Source organism: Lactuca sativa, chromosome 1, assembly GCF_002870075.4.
Source record: "Lactuca sativa cultivar Salinas chromosome 1, Lsat_Salinas_v11, whole genome shotgun sequence".
Taxonomy (NCBI): Eukaryota; Viridiplantae; Streptophyta; class Magnoliopsida; order Asterales; family Asteraceae; genus Lactuca; species Lactuca sativa.
The window spans coordinates 42,587,868-42,614,876 of record NC_056623.2 but is presented as its reverse complement, the minus strand read 5'-3'; the positions used below and the strand labels follow the sequence as shown (position 1 = coordinate 42,614,876).

The following is a 27,009-nucleotide window of genomic DNA, read 5'->3' as shown; positions in this document are numbered from 1 at the left end:
ATATGATATGGCATGTTATGCGTGTATGGTATATGTGGTTGGTATTTTGGGGATATCTCACTAAGCTTTTGGGCTTACAGTTGTGGTTTTATGTTTTTCAGGTTCTTCAGGAGACCGTGGCAAGGCGAAGGCGTGATCGTACCGCTCCTCATGTTTATGTTGTGATGTGATTCTGGGAACACTCTAAATAAATTGTATTGAAAACCTTTTTGTAATAATTTAATGAAATCGGGTTGTTTTTGAAAAATTTAAATTGGTTGGAATTTTTCGGTCGTTACACTATGTTCCAACTTCTCGTTGGTTTGTTGTTTTAATAAACTTTTTGCCGTTCAAAAAAAAATTGTTATTTATTTAAGGGTTAATCTTGAAAAAAAAACATTTATATTTTGTGTTTTTTCTGGATTAAACCTCTTTTTTTTTGTCTGAAAAAACTTTGTATTTTTTCATTTTTCCCGAAAAGGCTTCAATTTTGTATTTTTTTTTTTTTTCGGAAAAAAATATTCAACCTTCCAACTACTTCTAAATAAACCCTTAACCTTTTTAGTTTTTTTTCGAAAAAAAAACCCACACATTTTACATTTTTTTTTGGCAAAAAATGACTAAAATGGTCAAATCAGAAAAAATGAAAAAATACAAAGTTTTTTTCGGACAAAAAAATTTAGGTTTAGTAAAAAAAAACTTAAAATATAAGGTTTATTTAGATTAACTTTTATGTAAATATTGCAATATTTATATATAAAAATGATATTTATATAATTTTTTTCAAATAGTTTACTATAAAGGGTTAATAATATATTGTGTTATATGCATTCCAAGTTTTTTTTTAGAAAGGAATTTTTCTCACTATTTAACAACGTAAACAAAGAACACTGAATCACAGAAAAATGATTCAGAACTCTTAATCATTCAATTATTACCAAAAGCCCCTCACTTTTACCTTTGACATGGACTTGTTTTATCCATTAATAAGAGAAAGTAAATTAAAATAAAATATAGAACATTTCTTTTACTATCTGATATTACATTTAACTGCCTAAAAATAGCAAACTTATAGAACTTATGTAACATTTTTTATTATATAAAAAAAGGTTTTGTTACTCTAAAAATAATTAAAAACAGATATTAATTTTGTATTAATTGATAAAGTGGCGAAATCTTGAAATTCTTTTTGACTTTTTGCAGTTAGTTTTAAAATAAATAAGGATTTCTTTAATGTATCGGTTTTGGAGCGTGAAATACAAACAAATTAAGCACTTCTATGTTCAGTCACGGGTCTCCCTGATTTCCGCCACTTGTCCCTTTTCTCCCTCCATTCCACCCCGCTTCGTCCATTCCACCATTTTTATATACCACCATTTCTCTCTTCTCTAACCTTCCGACTTCCGACACCCAAACCCCAAATTTCTCCTTCCATTCACTGAGACAAACAAAACCATGACCAATGACCTCAAAACACCACCTGAAACCGCCATACAGCTACATAATGATCAAACCCCAACCACCAAAGTTGCCGCCGAGGCTGAAACAGGCACCATGAGTGGATCGTTGAGGCCATTGGTTTCTTCCAGCTCCACCACAAAGTTTTCTCGGAATTATCACGTAATGTATATCGGTTTACGGCTTGTATGCTTCTCTGCGTCGTTGATTTCAGTTGTTGTAATGACTACTGCCAAACAGAAATCGAGTATCTCAGTTTTTGGATTTGATCTACCGCTTAACTCCAGGTGGTCCTTATCTGGCTCCTTCCAGTAAGTCCTTTCTCTAGATTTCTGTACTGAATTTGATCAGTTTAGTTCCATTAACAATACATAATAATTATACTCCTTCGAACAGATTTTTTCATGTGATGTGTAGTTAAATTTCGTATACTTATTGAAGTTTACATCAAAAATTGGCATGGGATGTTTGAATTCTTACGTCTTCTGAAATTTCGATCAGAAATTGAACCTGGAATCTGGATTCGAACAATTTCTTCATGCTGTTTTATCGTTGAATTCTAACATTTTTCGAAAGTTATATAAGAGCTTAACATGTGAAGTCTGGAATCTGGAATATGTATCGATCATCCTCAACTACACTGATTCAAGTTTTCAACTTGGATCAACACAATTTCTCTTTGTGTTGAATTCTTACGTTTTTTGTAAATTAAACTAGATTCGTCTTGCTTATTGATCATCGACTGATTTGATTCAATTTTCGATTTCCGAGCATCTTTCATTCCGATTTCCCAATAGCAATCAAACTTTTAAATTAGGGATTCAAGGTTTTAGCTACCTGTGATTCCTTTATTCTGTTGAATTGGTATCTCGATGGACAACGACACCATTGTCAGTTATGCCAGAGCACATGCATCACAAACGATGCAACCGTCTTCCAACTTTTGCACTCTAAGACCATAAACCAAAAAAAAGAAAAAGAAAGATAAAATCAAAAAAATCGTCCATCGAAATAGAAATTAAAATCAATTGTGATATTCGTATGTTTTTCATGCATATCTCGGCTTCCCAAGTGGTTTAATTTGTATTATCTAGCTACCTATCAAGGAGTAGTTAGAACGTATACATTTCTGATGAACCAAAAAAGCAAAAACATACAATTGGAATGACGTTATGGGATATGATAAAACAGCAAATGCGTGTGTGTTTAAGTTGCTTGAGTTCATGTCCATTTGGTGATCCTCCATTTTCTTGTGTTGACTTTGACTGAAAAAACTTGAGTTGATGCACTGCACAGGTATGTGGTTGGAGTATCATCCGTTGTTGGAGTTCACTCTCTTCTTCAACTAGTAATGACCATTTCAAGAATGCTAAGAAAGTCATTGGTTTTTTCCTCCAGAAGCCATGCATGGCTTATTTTTGCTAGCGACCAGGTATCAATAACTTTAGTTATGAATGGTAATGTTGATTTGGAGATTATTGAGTAAAGCACATAAACCGAATCAGACCGAAATAATTTTTTTCTTTAAATCTAAAAACCGAACAACCCATAAAAAAAAAAAAAAAAAAAAAAAAAAAAAAAGGTCGGCACAAAGCCACAAAATGATATTCCTTGTAACATATAATAAGATAGCAAAGATAGAAAACAATTTTGTTCTTGTTTCTACCAAAAATAAATGGTGGGGAAAAGGGATTGCGCTCCTTGTTGGGTCCTAGGATAGCGCTTTGGCAAAGTCCAACTTAGAGTAAGCAGGGTCCAATGGAGGGACCGGAGCCACCCTTGTAATGTGCGGGTAACCCCCAAACCTTAAAATTGGATTTTATTAAGAGGAATTATGTGAGAATCTTAACAATTTTTATGTTGTGATATGTCCACACAAGACTACGATGGACCAAGACACCAACTCCAATAACAAATTACAGATGGACTAATGTCTAATGGACTAACTTTATTAAATTTAATTTGAAAAATCTATTAAAAAGTTTTTATTGTTTAGGTTTTATAATCGATTTAGTTTTTATTTTTTTGGGTTTAGGTCATTTTTGGTCACTTAACTTTTGATTATGTGCTTATTCAGTCATTTAACTCATTTTAAGCTTTAAAATATTATTGAACTTTTGGTTTTGTATTCATTTAATCACTTAACTTTTGGTTTGGTTACTTAATTGTTAGATTTATGCTCATTTAATCACCTAACTTTTAAAATTGTGTTCATTTAGTCACTAAACTTTTAAAATATTTTAAAAGTTTAGTGACTAAATGAACACAATTTTAAAAGTTAGGTGACTAAATGAGCACAAATCCAAAAGTTAAGTGACCAAACCAAAAGTTAAGTGACTAAATGAGCACAAAGTTAAAAGTTTGATGACCTTTTAAAACTTAAAAATAATTAAGTGACCAAATGAGCACAAAACCAAAAGTTAAGTGACCAAAAATGACATAAACTCTATTTTTTTAGTTAATTAAGTCTCAAAAATAGAAAATTCTATTCATTTTTATTCTTTTACTCGGTCGACAAGTATCCAACTTTCAAAAATTATATTTTGGCTCAGATTATAATTTATATCATAAATTTAGTCAAAATTTACACTTTTAGCCCATATTATAAATTTTATAACAAGTTTCGTCCAAAATTTACACTTTTAGACTAAATTTCAAAATTTTGTTACAAATTCATCCTAAATTTAGAGTTTTTTATATCTTTTTTTTGTTTCAAAACTTTGTTTCGAATATGATTTTTTTTTTTGCTTTATTAAATCATATTTATATAAACACATACTTTATAATAAATGCATTTGTATACAAATACGTTTTATAAAAAAAAACCTATACAAACTTGTTTGTATACATTTTTTTTATAAAAACGTGTTTGTATACAAATGTATTTATTATAAAATAGGTGTTTGTGTGTGTGTGTGTATGTATATATATATATATATATATATATATATATATATATATATATATATATAATATGTGTTTGTATTTATTTTTTATAAAAATAAATTTATATTTATTTATGTACTTAATAAATACATATTAGAAAATTGTTAAAAAGGTTTTTATATAGAAAAAAGAAGGTTTTTTATGTGAAAATATGCTTTTTTTGTAAAAGTATGATTTTATAAAGCAAAAAACATATTCAAAACAAAGTTTTGAAAAAAAATGTAAAAAAAAAAAAACTAAATTTAGGATGAATTCATACCAATTTATTGAAATGTTGTCCAAAAGTATAAAATTTGGACCAAATTTGTAATAAAATATAAAATCTAGACAAAAAGTATACTTTTTCAAACTTGGATGACCTGTTTATCGGGTAAAAGGTTAGACTGAGTATAATTTTCGATTTTTAGGACTTAACTGACTAAAAATAGATAAAAACTAATTCAAATATGAAGCTTAAACATAAAAACTTTTTTTTTTTTGCAGATTTCTCATTTAATTTCCTAAATCATACTTTAGACTTTGAAGTATGCCTTTTAGAATTTGAATTTTGGACTTAGGGGAATATGGGTTATATTTTCATAGGTTGCATGCATATAAAAAAGAAAATTTTTCATAATTGGTTTGTTTGCAAAATATTTTATTTTGAGGACTTTCATGGAAAACGTCACGTCACTGGTCACCGTGGTTTGCAAAATTACATGAAAAGTCCTCCTGTCGTTAATTTAATTTTTCAATTGTTAGATTTTAATGAAAAAACCTATTTTACCCTTATACCAAATTTGCAATATACTACAAACCTCAATGACCATTTGTGTAATTTTGTAAAATTGAAATTTTGTATATATATAAATTAAAAATTATATATATATATATATATATATATATATATATATATATATATATATATATATATATATGTATATATATATATATATATATGTGTGTGTGTGTGTATATATATATATGTATGTATGTATATAATTTCAACAATTTGATAACTTTTTTTAATCTTTTTGACATTTTATTTTATAATTTTAGTTATTTGTGTTTTTTTTTATTTTAATTCAAGTAAATAAATTTAAATTCGATAAACCATGTCGAAACCGTTTATTCTTTAATTTTTCTTATTTGAGAGTTGAAGCTCTATGTTTTTTTTCTTAGTTTTATGTTGTTACGGTTCATGTTTTGTTTTTTTACTTAGATGTTTCATAGTTAATATCGTTAGTAACTTTATGTTTACATATATCATTATAATTATTTCACCTTTTGTTTCTATTTTTTTATAATTTTAGTTATTTATTATTCTCTTGTTGTTTTTATTTATTTTGATTCAAGTATAAAATGTATGAATATATTATAGTATATTACAATTTTGGTGTTTGAGTTTTTTTAGTTTTCTATTTTATTTTATTTTATTTTATTTTTAATTTTTTTTATAATTTTGGTTATTTTGTGCTTTTATAACTTTTGTATTTTAATTGAAGTAAATAAAAAAGTTATATTTATATTTGTAATTTTGGTCCACTTTTTTTCTTTGTATGTATTTTTTTTTGTTCTTTAGTGGTTATTTTATATATGTTATGACAAATTAAAATTAAAACAAAATCTAACAGTTTGTCTATTCAGAATTAATGTTTCAATATGTGATATTTACGATTTATAATTATTAAAATAGGAAAACAAGCTAATATTTTTAAAATGTAACTTGCTAATTAAATTTTGTTTCTATATAAGATATCAATGGTTAAGTTCAAAATAATATTTTTCAATTTGATAATAGACTGAAATAAAGAATAAAAAAATAATAAGAATCGGACTCTACAATAAAAAGTTATTACATATTTTAAATTGAAGGTTTTTTTAGTTACTTGAATCGAAATAAATAAAAATATTAGAAAAACAATATATATATATATATATATATATATATATATATATATATATATATATATATATATATACTTCAAATTTAGAAAATTACACAAATAGTCATTAAGGTTTGTAGTATATTGCAAATTTGGTAAAATAGTCTTTTTCATTAAAATCTAACAGCTCAAAAGTTATATTTAACGGTATGAGGACCTTTCATGTAATTTTGCAAACTACAGGGACTAGTGTGTGACGTTTTCCATGAAAGTCCTTAAAATAAGATATTTTTCAAACCATAGGGACAAATTATGAAATTTTATCTATAAAAAATAAAACATGTTACACTGTTCGGAAAAAGTTAACGCGTAGCCCGACAATCACTGGCTAGTCTGCCCCCGGATGTTCGACTTTTCTATTTGTAGTCATTTTCTCGGATTACTATGGTAATGAGCAATGATATATCCAAAAAATAATCAAAATGATGACCGATGTTTTAAAAACCTGTTTTTTTAGTTGAACCGGTATGGTGACCGGTTCCCGGTTTAACAAGTTCGACCACCAATTCAACCGGTTTTCTATAATTTTCATTTTTTCCCTATTTTCTTATACACATAAATATCCACACGTTTAAACATTAAAAATACATATAAATACAAGTCGTAGATCAATCAAAATATATTAAAAAAATATATAACCATAAATTTTACATCTATCCATGTACATCAAAAAGAAAATATAATATAATACGGAAATAATATATAGTTTTAGATGAATACAAACGTATTAAAAAACCTTTAACATTTATCATGTGTTTTTATTCAAAAAAATCTAAATAGATGTGAAAAAAACGACAAAGTTTATTATGCAAAATGATTCATTTCCATTTGTTTTTATTTTATCTAACTGGTTCAATCAGGTTTTTGTAAAAGTCGGTCAATTCATTCCGGTTCAGAAATAGACATAAAATCGGTGCTAGTTGAACCACTCACTTCTCCGATTCTCGGTCCAACCGGTTCGAGCGTCCAGTTCAAACCGTTTTTTAAACGTAATTTACATCTTTGGTCCTTACATATAATTTTTTTTGTTGCAATTTTTGTCCCAATAAAAGTCATTTAATTGGGAAGTTACAAAATCTTAAATAAGAAATAAAATTGATTAAAAAAATAAAAAGAAAATAAAACTATGGGATACAAATTGAAAAAATCAACTGTAGCCGACAAACAAAAGTGTAATTTAGTCTAAGTTTATATTAATAAAATAATTAAAAATCCTATCAATCAAACACAACAAAATGAATTAACTCGTAAATTGTTATGAATACAGATTACAATTAAAAATTCTATTAATCCTTTATACAGGTGCTTGCATATGCGATGATAAGTGCCGGATCGGCTGCAACGGGTGTGACCAACCTCAATCGAACGGGGATCAAACACACGGCTCTACCCAATTTTTGTAAGCCGTTACATTCCTTTTGTGAACGTGTTGGGGTTTCAATAGGGTTTGCATTCTTCAACTGCGTCCTGCTTGCCACTTCTGCATTTCTTGACGTAGTTTGGCTATCTAGTTAAATGCTCAAGGTCGCTTAGTTTTTCGATTTTAAATAGGAGTGTTTATGTCTAGATTATGTATGTATTTATTGCAATATAATGGAATCAATGTAGGCGACCTTTAAAAATATACATCAATACATGCAGTATTTAACCTTTTCCTATAATTGTTCACTTCGGAACTAACTCACATCGTCCCATACGAGAAAATCATATAAGTTGTAAATCAGGTAAATTAATGGAATAAGAAACGGTGACCATATAGAATTACAACTCCTACAAACATTAATATTTTCTGCAAGTTGAGAAAAGATAAATATGCCAATCATCAATAAACTTACTACGATGAATTTAAGAGCAAACGGTATGGGACCTAAACGAGACACAACGCGGTGACGTGGCAGCTGGCGACGCCGTTATGACGGGGGGAACACCGCCCCCCTATCTCGTTGCATCTCGTCTAGGATATCTCGTGGGCGTTACGACGAAGTGAAACGCGAAGAATTTTACCGTTTGATTTTTTTGACCGTTTCAAAACGGTCGAAATTCAATTAAAAAAAAAAAACTTTTTTTTATCTTTTTACCTATATATATATATATATATATATATATATATATATATATATATATATATATATATATATATATATATATATATATATATATATATATATATATATATATATATATGCACTCTTTTTAATTTAAACTTTACACATTTTTTAAAATCCTCTCTATATTTTCTATACTTTGTTAATCAAAAAATGGAGCAAAACCCAAACACCCCCCCTCCATCATCAAACCCAAACACAACATCGCCTCTCGGATTTGCGGGGTACGAAAATTATTTCAACCTTTTGTCGTCTCAAGGTTCACCACAAATACCATACCACGGTGCCGCTTTCAATCCCGCTTCACCGCCACTGCAATTTCCCAACTCACCTTACGTTCAACAAAATCAATTTGGTCAAAACCCAAATTTACAACAAAATCTTTTCTCTACTTTTGGTTCGATGCAACAAACAACCAATCAACCATCGCCTACAACACAACCAACAGTTCAAGTGGAAGCGGGAAGTAGTAGGAAAGGGAAAGGGAAAGGAAAATCAAAAGGGAAATCAATAGCGGTGGAATCTGAAAATGCAGACGTTTCACAATGGTGGACACCGGAGGAGGAATACGCTTTGACGGCGGCTTGGTGTGCTACTTCAAAGGACGAACTTCGTGGAAATGGAATGAAAAAAGGAGCTTATTGGGGGGCGGTGCTCGACAAGTTTCACGCTATTTTAAGGAAAAATCCGTATCGCAACAACGACATGTTGAGCAGCAAATGGGGTATGATAACTAAGCGGTGCAGCAAATTCAACGGTATTTACAACCGGATTGCGGCGCAACAACAAAGTGGATCCAACGACTTTGATTTGTTCAAAGCTGCTAAGGAACAATATCGGGTCGAAATGGGTCATGTTTTCGACTTTGAAAAATCATGGGAATTGTTGCGAGCGGATCCAAAATGGAATAAAACGCCTACATCGTCAGAGGTTCAATCCAAAAGGTCTCGCAATTCTAGTTCGGTCGACGTGTCGGACGCACGGACTAACATCGACCTAAACGCCGATGACGATGAGATCCCGGATGATATCCAAGAGATATCCCCACCACGACGACCGCCCGGACGCGACAAAGCGAGGCGCGCTGCAAGACATGCGGAGGAGGTGGAGACGAGAGCAAAAGATGCGGCGGAAATGAGAGCGAAATTCGACGAACATAATTTGTTAATAAAGGAAAAAAAAAATGAGTTGAAACGTCGTCATTTGGAATTTCTGGAAAGTCAGGCACGGGAGAAGCGGGAGCAAAAAGAGAGGGAACTAATGACACAACAGTTGTCAATTCTTCGGACAAGCGAGGATGGTTTAGCACCTGCTGATCTAGCGGTGCTACAAGCAATGAAGGGACAAATTAGGAAAAAATATTTGGGTTGATTAGGATTTGTGTGTGGTATTTAGTAGTGATTTCAATGTTATTTTAGTTATTAATTTAGGTTTAAAATTATGTTTTTTTAATTGTAATCGGATTTTAGATTTTAAATATTATGTCTTTTTTTTGTTTTTAAAGTTATATGTTTAAAAAAAATATTAGTTATTATTAAAAAAACGCTAAAGGAAAAAAAAATGAAAAACAAAAAAAAATTAAAAAAAAAACGAAATAGTAAAAAAACATACAAAAATAAAAATATTTATTTTCAAAATGTTGGTGTTACATCTTGTTGTATCTTGTTGCCCATTTCCTCACTTGGTGTTATAACACCATTTGCTTACGTGGCATGTGAGGTGGCACAACTTGGTATTGCACCTTGTTGCCCACACCCAATGCTCTAATATTTTTAAACATCCTAAATGGATTTGGAATACTAGTGTTACTTTGTGTTGGGATTCGTGTTTTAGAATTTAATATTCGATATAATAATTTCAAACAACACAATAACAATTTAAAAAAACATTTTTAATAACACGATTCAAACAACTGATTATTAAATTTTCATCATATAATATTAAAAATAACAATGTCGAAACGAACATCCAAACCACAATTTAGTTTGATCAAAGAAAGCTTTATTTTGTTTCGAATGTGTTTAATGACAACTATTCTATAATCAAACGTGGTGATTATAGAGTATTAGTACGACAGATAGTTGTTTCGAAGAGTGTTTGTAAATTTTTTTAAGTGAATCAAAAGTTGAGCCAAACCTACATACAAACACTTCGTCTAGACATTATTGCAAGTGCGTGAAATGGTACGATTTACGTCCACCTGGCACAACGCATCATTTGTTGGGAGTTGATCCATTTTTATTTTTGACGAGTTCGGGTCAAAACGGTTTGACCAACCCGGTCAAAGAGTTGAAGAATTCACTGGAAAGATCAGATAGATTTCAGGTTTGGATTCGAAATGGTGTGCTTAGTCTAGCAGATGTTGCGAGTGAAGGATCATTATGATTTGTGGACAAAACTTGGTAACAACAATAATAATAAATGAATAATTGATTTCTGGAAAAATCGGATAGACTTCAGGTTTGATGTCGAACAACAACAATAATAAATTAATAATAATAATAATAATAATAATAATAATAATAATTGAATTTATTATCTTACGGAATCTCAACGTTTAATCATCAATATTAATCGTTGGTTGTTTGTGAAAGCCTTTTGGATATTTATTAATAAACTAGTTTATAACCCGTGAGAACTACGGTTATAAAATTAATTAAATTTTCATATTAAAAAAATCAATTATTTTAAATAAATTATATTTAAGAGATATTTTTTTAGTTTAAATTATAATCGTTGATTTAAATAAATACGTGAAGTTATATCACCTTATAATATGTATTAATTTAATTTTAATTTTTAATTTAATGTCATTAATTTAATATAATAAGAGTGAAAAAATTTAAAATTTTAAATTTAAAATGAAGAATCAATTAATAATTTAATATAATTAGAGTGAAAAATTTAAAATTTGAAATTGATAATTAATAGGTTTATAAGTGGCATGATATGTAACATACAATATTAATGATAAGTTCTAATATGACATTTGGCAATAGGAGAATAAACTTATTTATTTATTAGAATATATATATATATATATATATATATATATATATATATATATATATATATATATATATATATAACACGTGAGAACCACGGTTATAAAATTAATTAAACTTTCATATTAAAAAATCAAAATTATTAATCAATTGTTTTAAATAAATTATTACTTAGAAGATTTTTTTAGTTATATAATATTATAATCCTTGATTTAAATAAAGACAAAATTGCAAAAATGGTCTCTGTGGTATGCATTTTTTTGGGGTTTTAGTCCAAACCACGACTCTTTTGGATTGGTAGTCCTTTTGAGCTAGTTTTATTGTACATTTGGTCCCTCGGTAAACTGAAATGACTATAATATCCTTGGGGTATTTATTTATTTTTATTTTTCTTTCATTTTTAAACCAAATAATTATTTATATTTATTTAATTTAAAAATAAGAGGTCTCTCTCTCTCTCTCTCTCTCTCTCTCTCTCTCTCATCGTCTATTGATAAAATGTGTCCCATTTGCATATTGGAAACCAAATCAATTTCTCCCATGAAATTATCAAATATTCACTTCTCCGAATAAATTGTTCATACTCCTTATGTTTAAGGATTTGGTTTGCCTATGATGAAACACACAAGCTCTTTAGGAAACCCAAATCGATGATTCATGTAGTGAAACAAACCCAAAAACATCGGAATTTCACAGTAGTGGCAACAATGGGAGGTGAAGATGGTGGCAGTGGGTGGTGATGACGGAGGGTGGAGGAGCCCTGGTGGTGTCGTGGCGGTTGAACTACAGCGGCAGGCGGTGGCCATACTAAAGCACAACAATAGTCGGTGACAGAAACGGTGTCGGAGTATATGGTGGTGGCGAGTCACGACAGGGGGAAGGCGGAGGGACTGCCAACATTGGTTGTGGTGGTCCATTTCTCCGGTTAAGTGAGAAACGGAGGAGAGTGACAAGAAGAGGTGGTGTGAGGTGGTTTCTGGCAGGTTGCTTGACACAAACAGGGAGGGAATGGTGGCGGGGCTCGACCAAGATTGAAGAGGATGGTCTCCGGTGGGGTTGCGGTGGTCTGTGGCTCCACAACAATGGTACGATACCCATAGTGGTGGGTTGATTATCTGAGCAGGAAAGAGGTTAGGGTTGTTGGTTGCCAAATGGTGGCCAACGGTGGTGATTCACGGCGGTTACTGGTGGTTCTATGGTAGAACAGTGGAGGGACAGTGTGTTGGATTAGTGTCTAAGTCCATAACTATTTTGGTATGTACTTGACCCGATGGTGCATGGTCCTTTTGGGTTGCCTTCACCAAAGCAACTTGATAGGATGAATTATGGAGAGAAATGATTAAATATGATTTATTAATATATTATGAGAATAATATATTAAAGGAGAAATCATATTGTTTAATTAATATTAGTCAATAATTAATTGGTAATTAGTTTTGTGACTAAAAGAGATTAATTAAACTTAAGGGACTGGAATTGTAATTATAAGATAATTGAAATTTGGGCCATGGATTGCCTTATAATAAGGAGTGAACGAATTCTATGGGGAAGCCCATAAGGAAATCATCCAAGGCCTTAATTAAAGGAGTCCATGGGTTGCTTAGGGCTTAAGCATCCAAATTAGGGTTTCCTTATTAGATAACCTTAATAGCCTCACTATATATAGACTCTTTAAGGACCAAAAACGTGGCTAAGAGACTTATTCTAGGGTTTCACACGTTTTAGGGCAGCCTCCATCCTCTCTCCTCTTCATCCTCTTGCTTATGGTGTTTGTGAACCATTAGAGGAGTGACATTTGTGACTCTAGGCTTTCTAAAGTCAATACAAGGAGATTTGGGATTGTTATTGCTACATAACAATAAAGGTAACATCTTAAACCTATTCTTATGTTAATATGATTACTTGTATGCTAGAATTATGGTTTATAGTCTTGGATAACTTGCATGTACAATAGAGAAACCTAGATCCAAGCATTACGGTTTGTATGAGCACATAGAATGTTCTTAGGACCAAAACCCATCAGTGGTATCAGAGCCTAGACTGGTTTCTATTGTATTGATGCATTATATGTTTGAAAAATTCGATTTTTGGTGTTCTGGAGGCTGGACTCGCCGAGTCCATGCTGAATCGACGAGTCCATGCTTGACTCGACGAGTCAACTCGTCAGATGGAGAATACTTCGGGATTTCTTGCTGTTTTTGCTTAAGGATAGTTGTTTTATCATATTAGATCAATATAAATCTAATTTTATGATATATTTGACTATATTCTTGATCTAATTGAAAATATTTATCAATTAATAAAATATTTGTTTCCTTATGTGATAATTGATTAATTATTTTGATTAAATTGGTAAATTGTTTTGCAAGAAATCATTAAATAAATCAAATATGGATAATTATGTGATTAAATGTTAATTTAGATTATTTGTTATTTGACCCTTGTTGTTATGAAAAGTTTCATGTTTTCCCCTTTAGGTTTTATAGTTTAAATTTGAACCCAAAAGTTTTGTTGTTTTGAAATTTAAATAGTTGAAACCCTAATGTTTTGAAAAAGGTTTCAAAACTTGACCTCAAGTTTTGGAATTTAAATTTTTATTAATAGTTTAATTTTGATGTATATTTAAATTCTAAACCCTAATGTTTTGAAATATTTCAAAACTTGCCCTCAAGTTTTGGAATTCAAAAGTTGATTAAAAGTTTAATTAGGAATGTTAAATTCTAAAACTCTAGTATTGTTTTGAAAAAGTTCAAATCACACCCTTATGGTTTTATTAATTAATTAAGGTGTATAATTAAAAGAGGTTTAATAAATCCATAAAAGTTTTGGTTTACAATTTAATTGAATTAAAAGTATAATTGTTAAATTTGACCACCTAATATTTTAAAAGTGTAAAATACACCATATACTATATATAACATTAAAAGTCTAACATTATATATATGTATGAGTAAAAGTCAGTCTTACCGTTAGTAGGCCTCATTCACGAAGCTGGTCTATAAGGGATGTTTAAGGAAACTTCCTATAAAATGGCGATTGAATGGGTATCCACTCTTACCCACCGCAGTCTTGACTAGTGGAGGGTCGTTAGCCGAATGGGTAGGATAGGACGAAACCTTCCATTATAAGTATAATGAATTACTAAAGTAACTGAATGTTTTACAAATTCCCAATCTTAGTTACTTAGGCTAAAGTGAATTGATGCAATTCCATGAAATTACACTTTGTGCCCTTGCGAAGACGTTAGTGGAGCGTGTGTGGTTTACCGACACACTACATGGTTCTAAGCAAAGGTAGCAAAGGGTGACTCAATGTTTGTCATAGTTCGGTGGAGTGTGTGTGGTTTAACGGCACATCGAATAGATGATTGTAACATGTGAGGGCACCATGTAAGTTTGCATGGTTATTCACACCCGCTTTGTGATCCTCGGCATCCCAGTCACAAACAAGAGGGGCATATCGAGATTTAAACATGCCAATGAAATGTTCAATGAATCTCAAAGGATCTAGGAGTTTTCATAGATTTAAAACTTAAATTTCTTTTTCGTTTTTCATGGTGGAAATTAGTGAATCGTCATTCACTTACCTTCAAATGTTCTGCAATTTGGGTTACGGCATCCCTCTCCCGAGTTGTAGAATATTGTGTTGGGTCCTAGTCTTAGTATCTCATTTGGGTGATTTACTAAGGACTCAATCAATCAACTAACTTGAATTCGTTTTCTCCCATTTTGTAGATGTCAAAGTTCGACAACTATGGTCTTCCCGAATCCCGTGGAACAAGCTTTCCACATGAAGATGATATTCCACAATTCGATCGAGGAACAAGATATCATGCTTCACTTCCTCCACCTCCTCCAATTATTCTCCCTAACCCACAAGTTCAAAGGCTTGAAAAGTTCAAGATCACTCAAGCCCTTTAGGCAAGTAAACATAAAGAAGGAAAGTCGGTGTGTGCACATGTCCTAGGGATGAAGTCACACATTGATAGGTTAAGAATGTTGGGATCCGTTGTCTGTGAGGAAATGACTGTTGATTGGATTCTTCAGTCACTCCCTAACTCATATAGTGAGTTCGTAAGAGAGTACTATATGATGAACCACAACGTGACCCTTATAGATCTCACCTATATGCTTATTACTGCTGAATCAGCAATGGTTTGGCGCAATAGAAAAGCAAAGTTGATTGGTGAATCTACCTTCAAGACCTATATGGATATAGACAATGGCAACGAAAGACATGCTATGATCGAAAAGTTTGATCATAAGAGAAAGGCAATGTCTGAAGTAGTTCCATGTCATGTTCCAAAAGAGTCAATTTGCTTTTATTGCCAAGAGAAAGGGCATTGGAGACGAAGCTGCCCCATTTACCTAAGAGATCTAAGAGATGGGAGAGTCGAAACGTATGGCTCTAATATAGGTAAAATCCATTAACTAACTCTTTTAAGCTTCTATTCTAGATTATTAATACATAATGTGATAAGATTACAATTGATGTTTTGTAGGATCGAAGAAAAGAAATGAAGCTTAAGGGAAGAAGTGAGCAAAATCTAACCGTGAAGGAATGGATTTCGATCACATTTCTCGAAGATTAGATTCTTGAGCTACTACTTAGAGTTAGAATTAGATTGCTAAGAAATATGTATTAGCATAGTTTTTCAATGAATTGCATTGTAAGGACAAAATTTTTCCGCAATAAAATAAAATTTGATTTTATATTATTTATTTATCCTTGCAATGGCGTATATGAAAAATTGATGTTTGAATGTTTCTATTATTAGCAATAATGGATTTGGTTCTTATTATGTTATTTATGGAAAGTCGAGAGTTTACCAAATAGGGAGAGTTTCTCATCGCCCAAGTTTCAATTGGATAGAAACTTGGAATCATGCAACTTGGTTGCACGATGAATAAGAAATTTTATATTTGGAAATTAAACTAATTCATTGACAAAGTGTCGAGTGAAGGACTAGGAGATCGAGTACACAAAGTTGTGTGCTGATCAAGTCCACCACAAGAATAATAAAGATATTCGTCATGATTTACTAAAGGTTTAGTAAATATGATTATACTTATAAGATTAAGTGTAATTCTTAATTGATTGAAAAAGTTTAAATCAATAGCAGAACGAATAAGAAGAATCAAGTAGGCAGAAAGATAAAAGTTTCTCTATTCTAAGAAGAAGGGAGAGTACCTTTTATGCTTTATGATAGGTCTTAATGATTAAGAACCATATCTCAATTGATCCTCTAAGTGAGTCTTAGTGCAATTGTATGTCTAAGAAGAGGAATCAAGAATTGAAGAAATGGTTAAATCAGAAAGTCAATCATACTTCGTTCCAAAACAAGTCTTAGAGTTAAGATTGTGATATTGAGTGATAAGTATTAAGAAGGTTTATAGCATTCATCAAATATGGAAAAGTTGTGATGTCTTGGATAAGACAAAGACTAACTAGGACCAATTTATGAAATGTTTTGATAAAAGCTACGCTAACTCTTGAATAATTGTTTGTCAAGAAATGTTTATTGACAAGAGAATCTTATATGTCAAGGAGTCAGTGGGAGTCTTAATGTTTGAAAAAGGTTCAAGAACAAATCAAATAAACCTTATCGATCATCACTAGCACACGAGTTGAGGTTTACAACCTATCGTGTTGACATTATTTTGTTTATGTGCCAATCCAATCGAGTTAATTATGCATGTGAGTCCTATGAGTTCTCATTTGAATGCATAAAAGTCAAGGACCTTGATCAATGGAAAGTACATTGATAAGAAAAGGTGAGCTGCTTAACTACTTGGAAGACATGGTGGGCAGCTGTGCTACCATAAGGCAAGAAATCGAGATTAAGAAAGTTCGATCCATCTGAGTTTGAATTTGTCGTAAACTTTGGTTGTAACAAATTCACATGGATAGGAACACATACACCGTTTAAATCTAAGTTTCATAAGATTTCCTCCTTCATGAAAATGATTGTGAGGAAATGCTTTCACTAAGAAAGATTTTAAGAAGATAGTGATTGTAAAATTGCATTCTCAAATTCGATCATGGTTACGGTATCCCTTTCCATGATTTGAATTGTGAGGTTTGGCAATTAGTCTTAATTGTTTAGACACACATATGAACTATCTAAGGCAAATGTGTATAAGTTCAAAAAGCCTTGATAAAAGGTTATCAAAGCATTAAATATTAGAAACATGGACTTAAGAAATTCAATAGGTATTGTTTTTCTGAAAGTTAAGATGTTTCTGAATACATGTCAAAGCTAGTGGGAGCATAAGTGTTATGTTTATAATAATCATCATGATAGTGGGAGCAAAAATGTTATGATTGTATGATTATTAAGGAAAGTATTGCAAGTTGGCAATATTAATTATAGAAAACAAGAGTCATTCTTTGCAAAGTTGCAAGGATGGAATAGTTATTTTGCTATAATTAAGGGAGAGAATATTATGCTTCATTTCAAATCTAAAGGCTTAGGTTGAGAAATGTTAATAAATTTAGTCAAAGGTACATAGTGTGTTCTTAAAATTTTGATTATGATTACGACATTCCTCTTCACAATTCGAATTTTGAGAACATAGCAAATGAAATATTATGGCGGAAGATTGATAAAGTATCAAATCTTTATGTAAGACATTATGCATTGTGTCCCATACGCTTCGGGTATAGGATCGATTGCATAGGCTATAATATTTGACCATTCTAAAATTTTCCAAATGTCTAGCGCATTTAGAGGGAAAAGGGACTAGAATCGGTTTTGACTAAAATAATTAAACAACTATCAAAGGACAATCCAAAGTTTGCCGAGGATTGGTCGCTTGTGAGTAGTTAGAAGTATAGTATTGGAAGATATGCAAATGTTTCCATATTGGATGGACCGTATCGACATTATTATGAATAGATAAGATTCTATTAAGAATAAGTTGTCATATGGAAAATATGGAAACGTGTCCATATTGGGAATTGAATATTGAAAATCTATGACTAGATTAGAAACCTTTATGCAAAAGGATGTTTAAAGGAATGTACTTTGAGTGAGAGACATCATATCTAAGGAATTGTATTGTAACAATCTCCGATAGAGGACTTTGTAATCTCATTGGCAATAGTCTTTGTGACTTTGGTGCAGTGATATTACGAAAGGATCATTGCATAAAATGTTAGAATCTAGCATATTCTATAAGTAGCAAGAATTTGATATTCTTTCACTTATGAAAAAAGGATTTGGAGTTATGAAATGAGAATGATTGGGAATGTGCTCAATTTGGTCTATTTCACAAAGTAAGAACCATAGGTAAACATTGTGTGCATGCTAGAAGCATGGGACAAGTGTAATAATTCAAGTAAGAAGTTGATTACCCGAAACGACAAATAATGAGTAATCGATATGGTGATAAATAAAAGGTGTTTTATTTATGCTCAAAGGTTTGAGGCCATATGGGATTAGTATTATTCTTGTGTTTCACTTTGAATGTTTTGACTTCCTGAATAATTTAATTGGTTTAGAACAGTCAAATTACTCGAACGGGCCACAGTCGTTCATATGTTGGAAGTAGATATGAAAGAAGACTGTCGTGAATTGGTGTGTGGATTGTCTAAAGAGCATTAGACATAAGCAAATGTTTGCTGCAACATTCATGAGTGCTTATAAATATGATTTGATCATTGGATTAAACCCACGCTCACTTGGATCACTCCATGAATTGTTTCATGAGTGATTGGTGAGACGATAACATCTTATATTCTTGAAACCGAGATGTGTGAGTTGTATCTTGCAAATCGGTTGCACATTGATAATATGTAAACGCACTAGTAACTTGGTGTTATAAAACATATTGTTGTGTGTGATTCGGTGAGTGAGTGCAAGCAAGCATTGTATCAAAGTTTATCCGTTCCTTTTATCCAAAGTAGGATAAAAGCGATATATTTGGGCGCCTCGATGATTTAGTAATGACAAACGTAAATGCTCGGCCGGGCTAGGGCTAATTTGATTTGTTCAATTAGTCATTCGTCATAAATCGGAATTCGAGAAATAGTACAAAGAGAATGATTAGAAATCATGTCTTACAATATCTAGAATGGAGGAATATATGATCCCTTATCTAAAGGACATGCGTATCTGATAGGATCAGAGTTGACAGCGGCTTTGGAAAGCTACGATTGCAGATCAGGATCTGAAGTCATACACATAATAGTTATTAGACTTATCCAAGTGGGAGACTGTTGGATTAGTGTCTAAGTCCATAACTATTTTGGTATGTACTTGACCCGATGGTGCATGGTCCTTTTGGGTTGCCTTCACCAAAGCAACTTGATAGGATGAATTGTGGAGAGAAAGTATTAAATATGATTTATTAATATATTATGAGAATAATATATTAAAGGAGAAATCATATTGTTTAATTAATATTAGTTAATAGTTAATTGGTAATTAGTTTTGTGACTAAAAGAGATTAATTAAACTTAAGGGACTGGAATTGTAATTATAAGATAATTGAAATTTGGGCCATGGATTGCCTTATAATAAGGAGTGGACGAATTCTATGGGGAAGCCCATAAGGAAATCGTCCAAGGCCTTAATTAAAGGAGTCCATGGGTTGCTTAGGGCTTAAGCATCCAAATTAGGGTTTCCTTGTTAGATAACCCTAATAGCCTCACTATATATAGACCCTTTGAGGACCAAAAACGTGGCTAAGAGACTTATTCTAGGGTTTCACATGTTTTAGGGCAGCCTCCATCCTCTCTCCTCTTCATCCTCTTGCTTATGGTGTTTGTGAACCATTAGAGGAGTGACATTTGTGACTCTAGGCTTTCTAAAGTCAATACAAGGAGATTTGGGATTGTTATTGCTACATAACAATCAAGGTAACATCTTAAACCTATTCTTATGTTAATATGATTACTTGTATGCTAGAATTAGGGTTTATAGTCTTGGATAACTTGCATGTACAATAGAGAAACCTAGATCCAAGCATTAGGGTTTATATGAGCACATAGGATGTTCTTAGGACCAAAACCATCACAGTGGTTATAGGGTGGAAAAGGTAGGGTTATGAGCTGACTTTTGTGTGAACAATGAGGAAGTTCAGTAACCCAAACTGATCAAGGTGGTGTTGGACATGGTGAGCGGGTATATTAGGAAGAAGCAAAAGTTTCACATTTTGTCTATGACCACATTTGATCAGGAAGAAAATGATTTTACTAGTTTCCATGAGTTGACTTTTGAGAGAGAGAGAAAGAGAGAGAGAGAGAGAGAGAGAGAGCTATTATTTTTAAATTAAATAAATATAAATAATTATTTGGTTTAAAAAATGAAAGAAAAATAAAAAATAAATACCCCAAGGGTATTATAGTCATTTCAATTTACTGAGGGACCAAATATACAATGAAACTAGCTCAAAAGGACTACCAATCCAAAAAGTCGTGGTTTGGACTAAAACCCCAAAAAAATGCATACCACAGGGATATTTTTGCAATTTTGTCTTAAATAAATAGATGAAGTTATATCACCTTATAATCTGTATTAATTTTAATTTATTTTTTAATCTGATGTTATTAACTTAGTATAATTAGAGTGAAAATTTTGAAATTTAAAATTTAAAAAGGAAAATCAATTATTAATTTAATGTAATTAGAATGAAAATTTTAAAATTTGAAATTTGAAAGTGATTATTAATAGGTTGACAAGTGACATGATATGTGACATATAATATTAATGAAGAGTTCTAATACTATGACACTTGTCAATAGGAGAATAAACCTATTTATTTATTAGAATAGGGAGATATTATCTATCCATTCGTTTGTTTGTAAATTCTAAATAAGTCGTGATTAGTTCATAATAATAATTATCGAATTGTTTAAATATCAAGTCTGAATTTTAGGGATGCAAGCGGATCGGGTATTACCCGCTACCTGTGGGGATCCGAACCTAACGGGTCGGGTATTACCCGTCTTAACGGGTAACGAGGCGGGGACGGATGAAAATATTTATACTCGAAGCGGGGACGGGTCGGAGACGGTTATGACATTATCCGCCCCGTTTAAAACCTGATATATATATATATATATATATATATATATATATATATATATATATATATATATATATATATATATATATATATATATATATATATATATATATATATATATATATATATATATATATATATATATATATATAATAAATGTTTATGGGAATTGGGAAATCTTATTCACAATATCAAGTTCAAGACGACGCTTCAAGAGTTCAATATTTCGACTCATTTCTTTAAGCATTGATTGAATCACCGATCTTATTCTCTCTCTAGTCTCTTCTCGGATTCTCCTAGAATCAAGAACTCATTATAAAAAGATGCAGCCACACACGGAAATTATTCTTCTTCGCTTAAGCCCTTCATTCCTCTATGATTCTTGTTCAGTTCAATATTCAAACTTCATCTTATTCTAGAATCGACCCCTCGTTCTTCAGTGAATCCTTCACATTTAACCTTCACACCGACATTAATCCTTCACTATACAATTCAATCTTCACGGTGAGCCGACGACATCAATCCTTCACCTTCGCTTTAACCTAGTCTGCACTCATGGAATTGAAGGAGAATAGCGTACAAGAAGTTTTGGCTTCATTAGAAAATCCTAAGCCCAGGTAATCGATTTTAGTAAATTAGATTAATTTGTAACTAATTAATCCTCCAGCCGATTTTCCTGCACTCGGTTTTGGTTATTACTCACTCGATTGAGTGATTTTGGTTGTAGAAACCTGATTAAACTATGGTTTTGTAGAAACATGATTACCCACTTGCATCTATTTTGGAACTGATTAACCCTTCACTCGATTTCTTGTACTCGATTTTAGTTATATTAGTCAATTAATTCAGTGATTTTTGTTCCAGCAATGTGTCCATATGCGATTACTAGATTTTCATTAACCGGATTTGTATGAATTTGGTTTCTCTTTCATGAATCATGAAATAATATGTAACTTTTTTGTTGCTGATTGGTAATATATTTCATGAACTTGGTTTCTTTAATGCTCTAGATATGTATGTATACTAAACTGATATGGCTACTTTTGTTGTGGTTGTAATCTGTCCATCTTAATTTTTCTGACTTATATGTGTTGTGGTCGTAATCAGTCCATCTAAATTTACCTGCACTCGACTTTTTGTTGTGGTTGTAATCTGATATGGCCTTTTTTTTTACCTTGAGCTTGACAGTGCAATATGTCTAAGTTTTTTCCCCTATAACTACAATTTGTCCATATTTAGCTTTCTTTAAACTTATCTGATTCAAAAAAGAATCATGTTTATTGTGATGTTGATTACATCTTGTTTATCCTTTTGCGGTGACATTCAAGATCAACGAGCCCCACAACCAAGTGTTGAGGCTGTTGGAACAACAGATGGACAATTGGCTGGAACAACAGATGGTGAGCGGGCTGGAACAACAAATGCAGAGGCTGCTGAAAATACAAACAGAAGATTAACTTGTAAAGTTTGGAGACATTTTAAAAAGCAAAAGATTGATGGTGTTGATAAGGCGATATGCAACTACCGTAAGAAAAAATTGAGTGGGATAAGCAAGAATGGGACTACACACTTACATGAGCATTACAAAAAATGTTTGTGAAAAATAATAAAGACTTAAGACAATCGATCTTGAATCCACGCCAAGAAAAAAAGATGGTCCTGTATCACTTGGTGCACATACATTTGATCATAATGTTTCTCGTGAAGAACTAGCAAAGATGATCATTTTTCATGAGTATCCACTGAACATGGTGCAACATGTTAGATTTAGAAATTTTGTTAATTCAGTTAACCTGTTATTTAAACATGCATCACGAACTACCATTACGAGTGACATAAAGGACATTTTTTAGAGTGAAAAACTAAAACTAAAAAGGATGTTGAATTCTAACCAAGGCAGAATTTATGTGACAACTGATATGTGGACAACCTCTAACCAAAAAAGAGGTTACATGGTTGTCACTGCACATTATATTGATGATTTGTGGAACTTGTGAAGTAAAATTTTAAGGTATTTAGTTATTTTGACTCTTTTATATTCTTTCTTTTTTAATTGTGAACTAATTATTTTTCTATTTTATAAATTGTAGGTTTATGTATGTTCCAGCCCTTGATAATGCTAAAACGCTAACTAAAGCATTAATTGGGTGTTTGGTTGCATGGTCCATTGATTGCAAGTTATCTACCTTGACTTTAGATAACTGTAGTGTAAAATTTTCTTTGATGGAGAATATGAAAGAAAAATTGAGACATGATAATTTTCTATTGAAAGGGGAGTTGCTTCACATGAAATGTTGTGCACATATATTGAACTTAATTGTTCAACAAGGGTTAAGTGCAATTCAAAGTGGGATAGAGTCCATTCGAGAGAGTGTTGTTTTCTAGACTGCAACTCCAAAAAGAGTTGAGAATTTTCAGGAAACGAAGGATGGTCTGTCTCTTTCAAGTAAAAGAATGTTAGTTTTGGATTGTAAAACTAGATGAAATTCAACTTATTTGATGCTTATGAGTGAGAATCCTTATAAAGAAGTCTTCAATCACCTTGTACAAAAAGATAAAAGCTACAAGCAAGCACCTAGTGATCATGATTGGCTTTTAGCAAAAGTGATGTGTGAGAAACTCAAACTGTTTTATAGCGCGACTGAGATGTTTTCTTGGGTCAAATATCCAATTGCCAATCTCTTTTTTCCCAAAGATTTGTGAGATCTAAATATTGCTTCAAGAGTGTGCTATATCACCTTATGTGGAGATCAAGACAATGGCTACCAATATGGCTGGGAAGTTTGAACAATATTGGTCTCTTATACATGAAGTATTAGCCATAGCCACTATATTGGACCCAAGATTCAAAATGAAGTTGATTGAGTATTATTTTCCCAAAATGTATGGTGATGAATCCCCACATTGTAACATCCAAGCATTTTAAGCCAAATTTAAACTTTTTCAACCATAAAACAAATAGTGTTTTACAAAAATGTTTTCAAAATATTATTCATCAGAGTGTCCTAATAAGAAAATCATAAGGAGGTGGAGCAGTACGGTCACGCCTTCGCCTTTCCATGATCTCATGAAGTACCTGAAACAATAAACTAAAACTCGGGCTTAGTGAGCTACCCCTAAAATACCAAAACCACACCGATAATACCATATCAGTAAAAAAATAATCAACAACATGCATACTGGGCTTTCGGCCTGACCGGATCGCCCTGCAGGGCCTACAGTCAATCTGAGTCTATCCCAAGCCTTCAACATGACTGGACCGTCCTCCTCAGCCTACAGTCTCTTCGGACCGCTCGTAGGGTATGTTGGCATTCAGCACAAAGTAGGACCGCCTCAACCCAAACATCAAGCAAATAATAATGTGCGCATAACTAACATATACTATCATAAACAGGTATCAAACATAACTTATCACATTGATCATTAATACCAACAATCCCTCATAACCAGAGCACCGACCTAGCAGGTCACTAACATACCAATCCCTACGGATCATAAGAGCATAATAACATACTGCCTATTCTGATACCGAACTAACAGATCATAACCACATATAGCATACCACAACCAAGATAATAACTAAAGGCTCGGCCTTGGTGCCTTAGACCCTATTGATATAGTGAGGATAACTCACCTTGCTAGTAGCTCGGAATGATACTTCCCACACGTCCAGATAAAGCTCCAACCACCTCGCCTGTACCCATAAGTGGCCCCCTCAAAAATCACTAAAATTACCAAAATGCCCTTGGGAGGTACAATACATCCCACAGTCCAATCAAGTTGTTGGTCAATGGTCAACAGTCCATGTTGACCTATTTGCTGAATATAACTTTCTTTGCCTTGAGTCCCTACTGATTCTAGAATTTCTCGACTCGACTCGCTGAGTCTCTAGCAGACTCGCCAATTCGATACGTGACTTAGTGCTTGGAGGTCCAAACTGACTCGCCGGGTTATCTTCCAGACCTCGCCGAGTCCATGCGGGACCAAACTGGACAAAACCCTACCCGACTCGCCGAGTCATTTCCCAGACTCGCCGAGTCCATATGCATATTCTCACGATCAAGCGATTCTGAGCTATCCCTTTGTTCCAAACAGTAGATCTAGGTCCTTAGAGTGTATTAGCAACGTAAAGTTGCTACCTTTACGTATTTGCATGCCTCAAATTCCACATCTAAGCTTGAAATAGGACTTTACTCATAAACAAGGGTTCCTTCATGACCCTATTAGGAACTTTATGAACGTAGGGCTCAAAAGAGGTTCAGATCTGAAGTTTCAACTTCAGATCTAGCTCCCATAACATAATCCTTTCATGAATAGCTAAAGAAAGCCCTAATCTTCACATATAAAAGATTCTAGAAGAAAAGAGGTCAAGGTAACAACTTGTTACCTCCAAAACGTGCCCAAGCTGAAGTAGACTCTGGATCCACACAAAATCCTTGATGCTAGCCTCTTGATCTACAAATTTCCTTCACAAAAATCACTTCCCAAAGCTCCAAAACACTCTCCAAGCTCACACTCACAGAAATTAGGGTTTTTGGCTCTCAAGGGGTGATAAAGGACAGCGGGAGGCGCTAATGGTCCAATATATAGGGTGCAAAACCTCTTAAATTTAGGGTTTCCTCTATCAGCTCCTACTCGTCGAGTCCCCTTGCCGACTCGTTGAGTCCCTCATTGAATGACGTGTCTTGCCCCGCTTCTACTCGACGAGTCATAGCGTCAACTCGTCGAGTAGACCTTAAAACTTGAAATTTAGAAGGAATAATACTGATACCTGACAGTTGGAATGTTACACACATGAAGTTGAGCGGGTTAAGAAGTTGACTTATGATTTGCTAAAAGAATACAAGCCATGTGATGCCAAAGAAATCGATTTTTCGTTGAACATTTCTGATTTTGGCATGGATATTGATGATTGTGGAGATCCTTTGGCGGGTTTTGATTTATTTGTGAGTACCAATTCAACTGTTGATACTTACAAGTCTGAGTTAGATTATTATTTAGAGGAGAATGTTTTTCCAAGGACCGAAGATTTTGATATTTTAGCATGGTAGAAGGAGAATGGTCTTAAATATCCTACTTTGCCATGAGTTGTTAAAGATGTTTTGGCTATACCAGTGTCTAAAGTTGCTTATGAATCAGATTTTAGTACCGGTGGAAGATATGTCACTCCTCATCGTAATAGGCTTCATTCGGATACATTAGAAGCATTAATTTGTGTCCAAGATTGGCTATGGGATGAGAAATTAGGTATGGTTTTCTATATTCTAACCCTTTTATATTTTACTTTTTTTTTTAACATAAAATATTTTGTAACAAGACTTATATTTGTTTATTTTTTATTGTTAGGTGCACATTCAAATAAAGAAAAACATCTTGCAATGTTTGAAGTTATAAAAGGTGATGAAGCGGGTCCAAGCTTTATGGATTTTGATTTTTAGTTTATGAAGAATTGTGGTTTTTATTTTGGTTTATTTAAACAAACTTTAATGTTATGGATTTTGTTTTTATTTTAGTTGTTAAGTATTGGTTTGTGGTTATCTTTTTTACTATTTCGTGTATG

The 27,009-nt window shown here is 32.3% G+C and overlaps 2 protein-coding genes and 1 long non-coding RNA gene across 4 annotated transcripts; all 3 read left to right on the top strand.

The window, feature by feature from the left end:
• The first annotated feature begins 1,327 nt into the window (after positions 1-1,327).
• On the top strand, positions 1,328-7,969 carry LOC111882168 (CASP-like protein 3A1). Its single transcript, XM_023878519.3, has 3 exons — positions 1,328-1,748; positions 2,734-2,869; positions 7,611-7,969. Exons 1-3 carry the CDS (start codon positions 1,435-1,437, stop codon positions 7,821-7,823), a joined length of 663 nt encoding a protein of 220 aa, XP_023734287.1. The 5' UTR covers positions 1,328-1,434; the 3' UTR covers positions 7,824-7,969.
• Positions 7,970-8,566: 597 nt separating this feature from the next.
• Positions 8,567-9,784, top strand: LOC111882171 (uncharacterized). Its single transcript, XM_023878523.2, has one exon. It carries the CDS (start codon positions 8,567-8,569, stop codon positions 9,782-9,784), a length of 1,218 nt encoding a protein of 405 aa, XP_023734291.2.
• Positions 9,785-21,628: 11,844 nt separating this feature from the next.
• LOC111882176 (uncharacterized) lies at positions 21,629-24,034 on the top strand. Of its 2 annotated transcripts, XR_002847075.2 has the most exons (3): positions 21,629-22,066; positions 22,778-23,460; positions 23,540-24,034. It is a non-coding gene; the product is annotated as an uncharacterized LOC111882176 (long non-coding RNA). The 2 variants fall into 2 exon arrangements; XR_008231172.1 differs by having other exon boundaries at positions 22,778-24,034.
• The last annotated feature ends 2,975 nt before the right edge of the window (positions 24,035-27,009 follow it).

Coding starts and splice junctions, on each gene's coding strand:
- LOC111882168 (XM_023878519.3), top strand. CDS start 1,435: ATGACCAATGACCTCAAAACACCACCTGAAACCGCCATACAGCTACAT. Junction 1,749..2,733: donor TCCTTATCTGGCTCCTTCCA/GTAAGTCCTTTC, acceptor TGCACTGCACAG/GTATGTGGTTGGAGTATCAT. Junction 2,870..7,610: donor TTATTTTTGCTAGCGACCAG/GTATCAATAACT, acceptor TCCTTTATACAG/GTGCTTGCATATGCGATGAT.
- LOC111882171 (XM_023878523.2), top strand. CDS start 8,567: ATGGAGCAAAACCCAAACACCCCCCCTCCATCATCAAACCCAAACACA.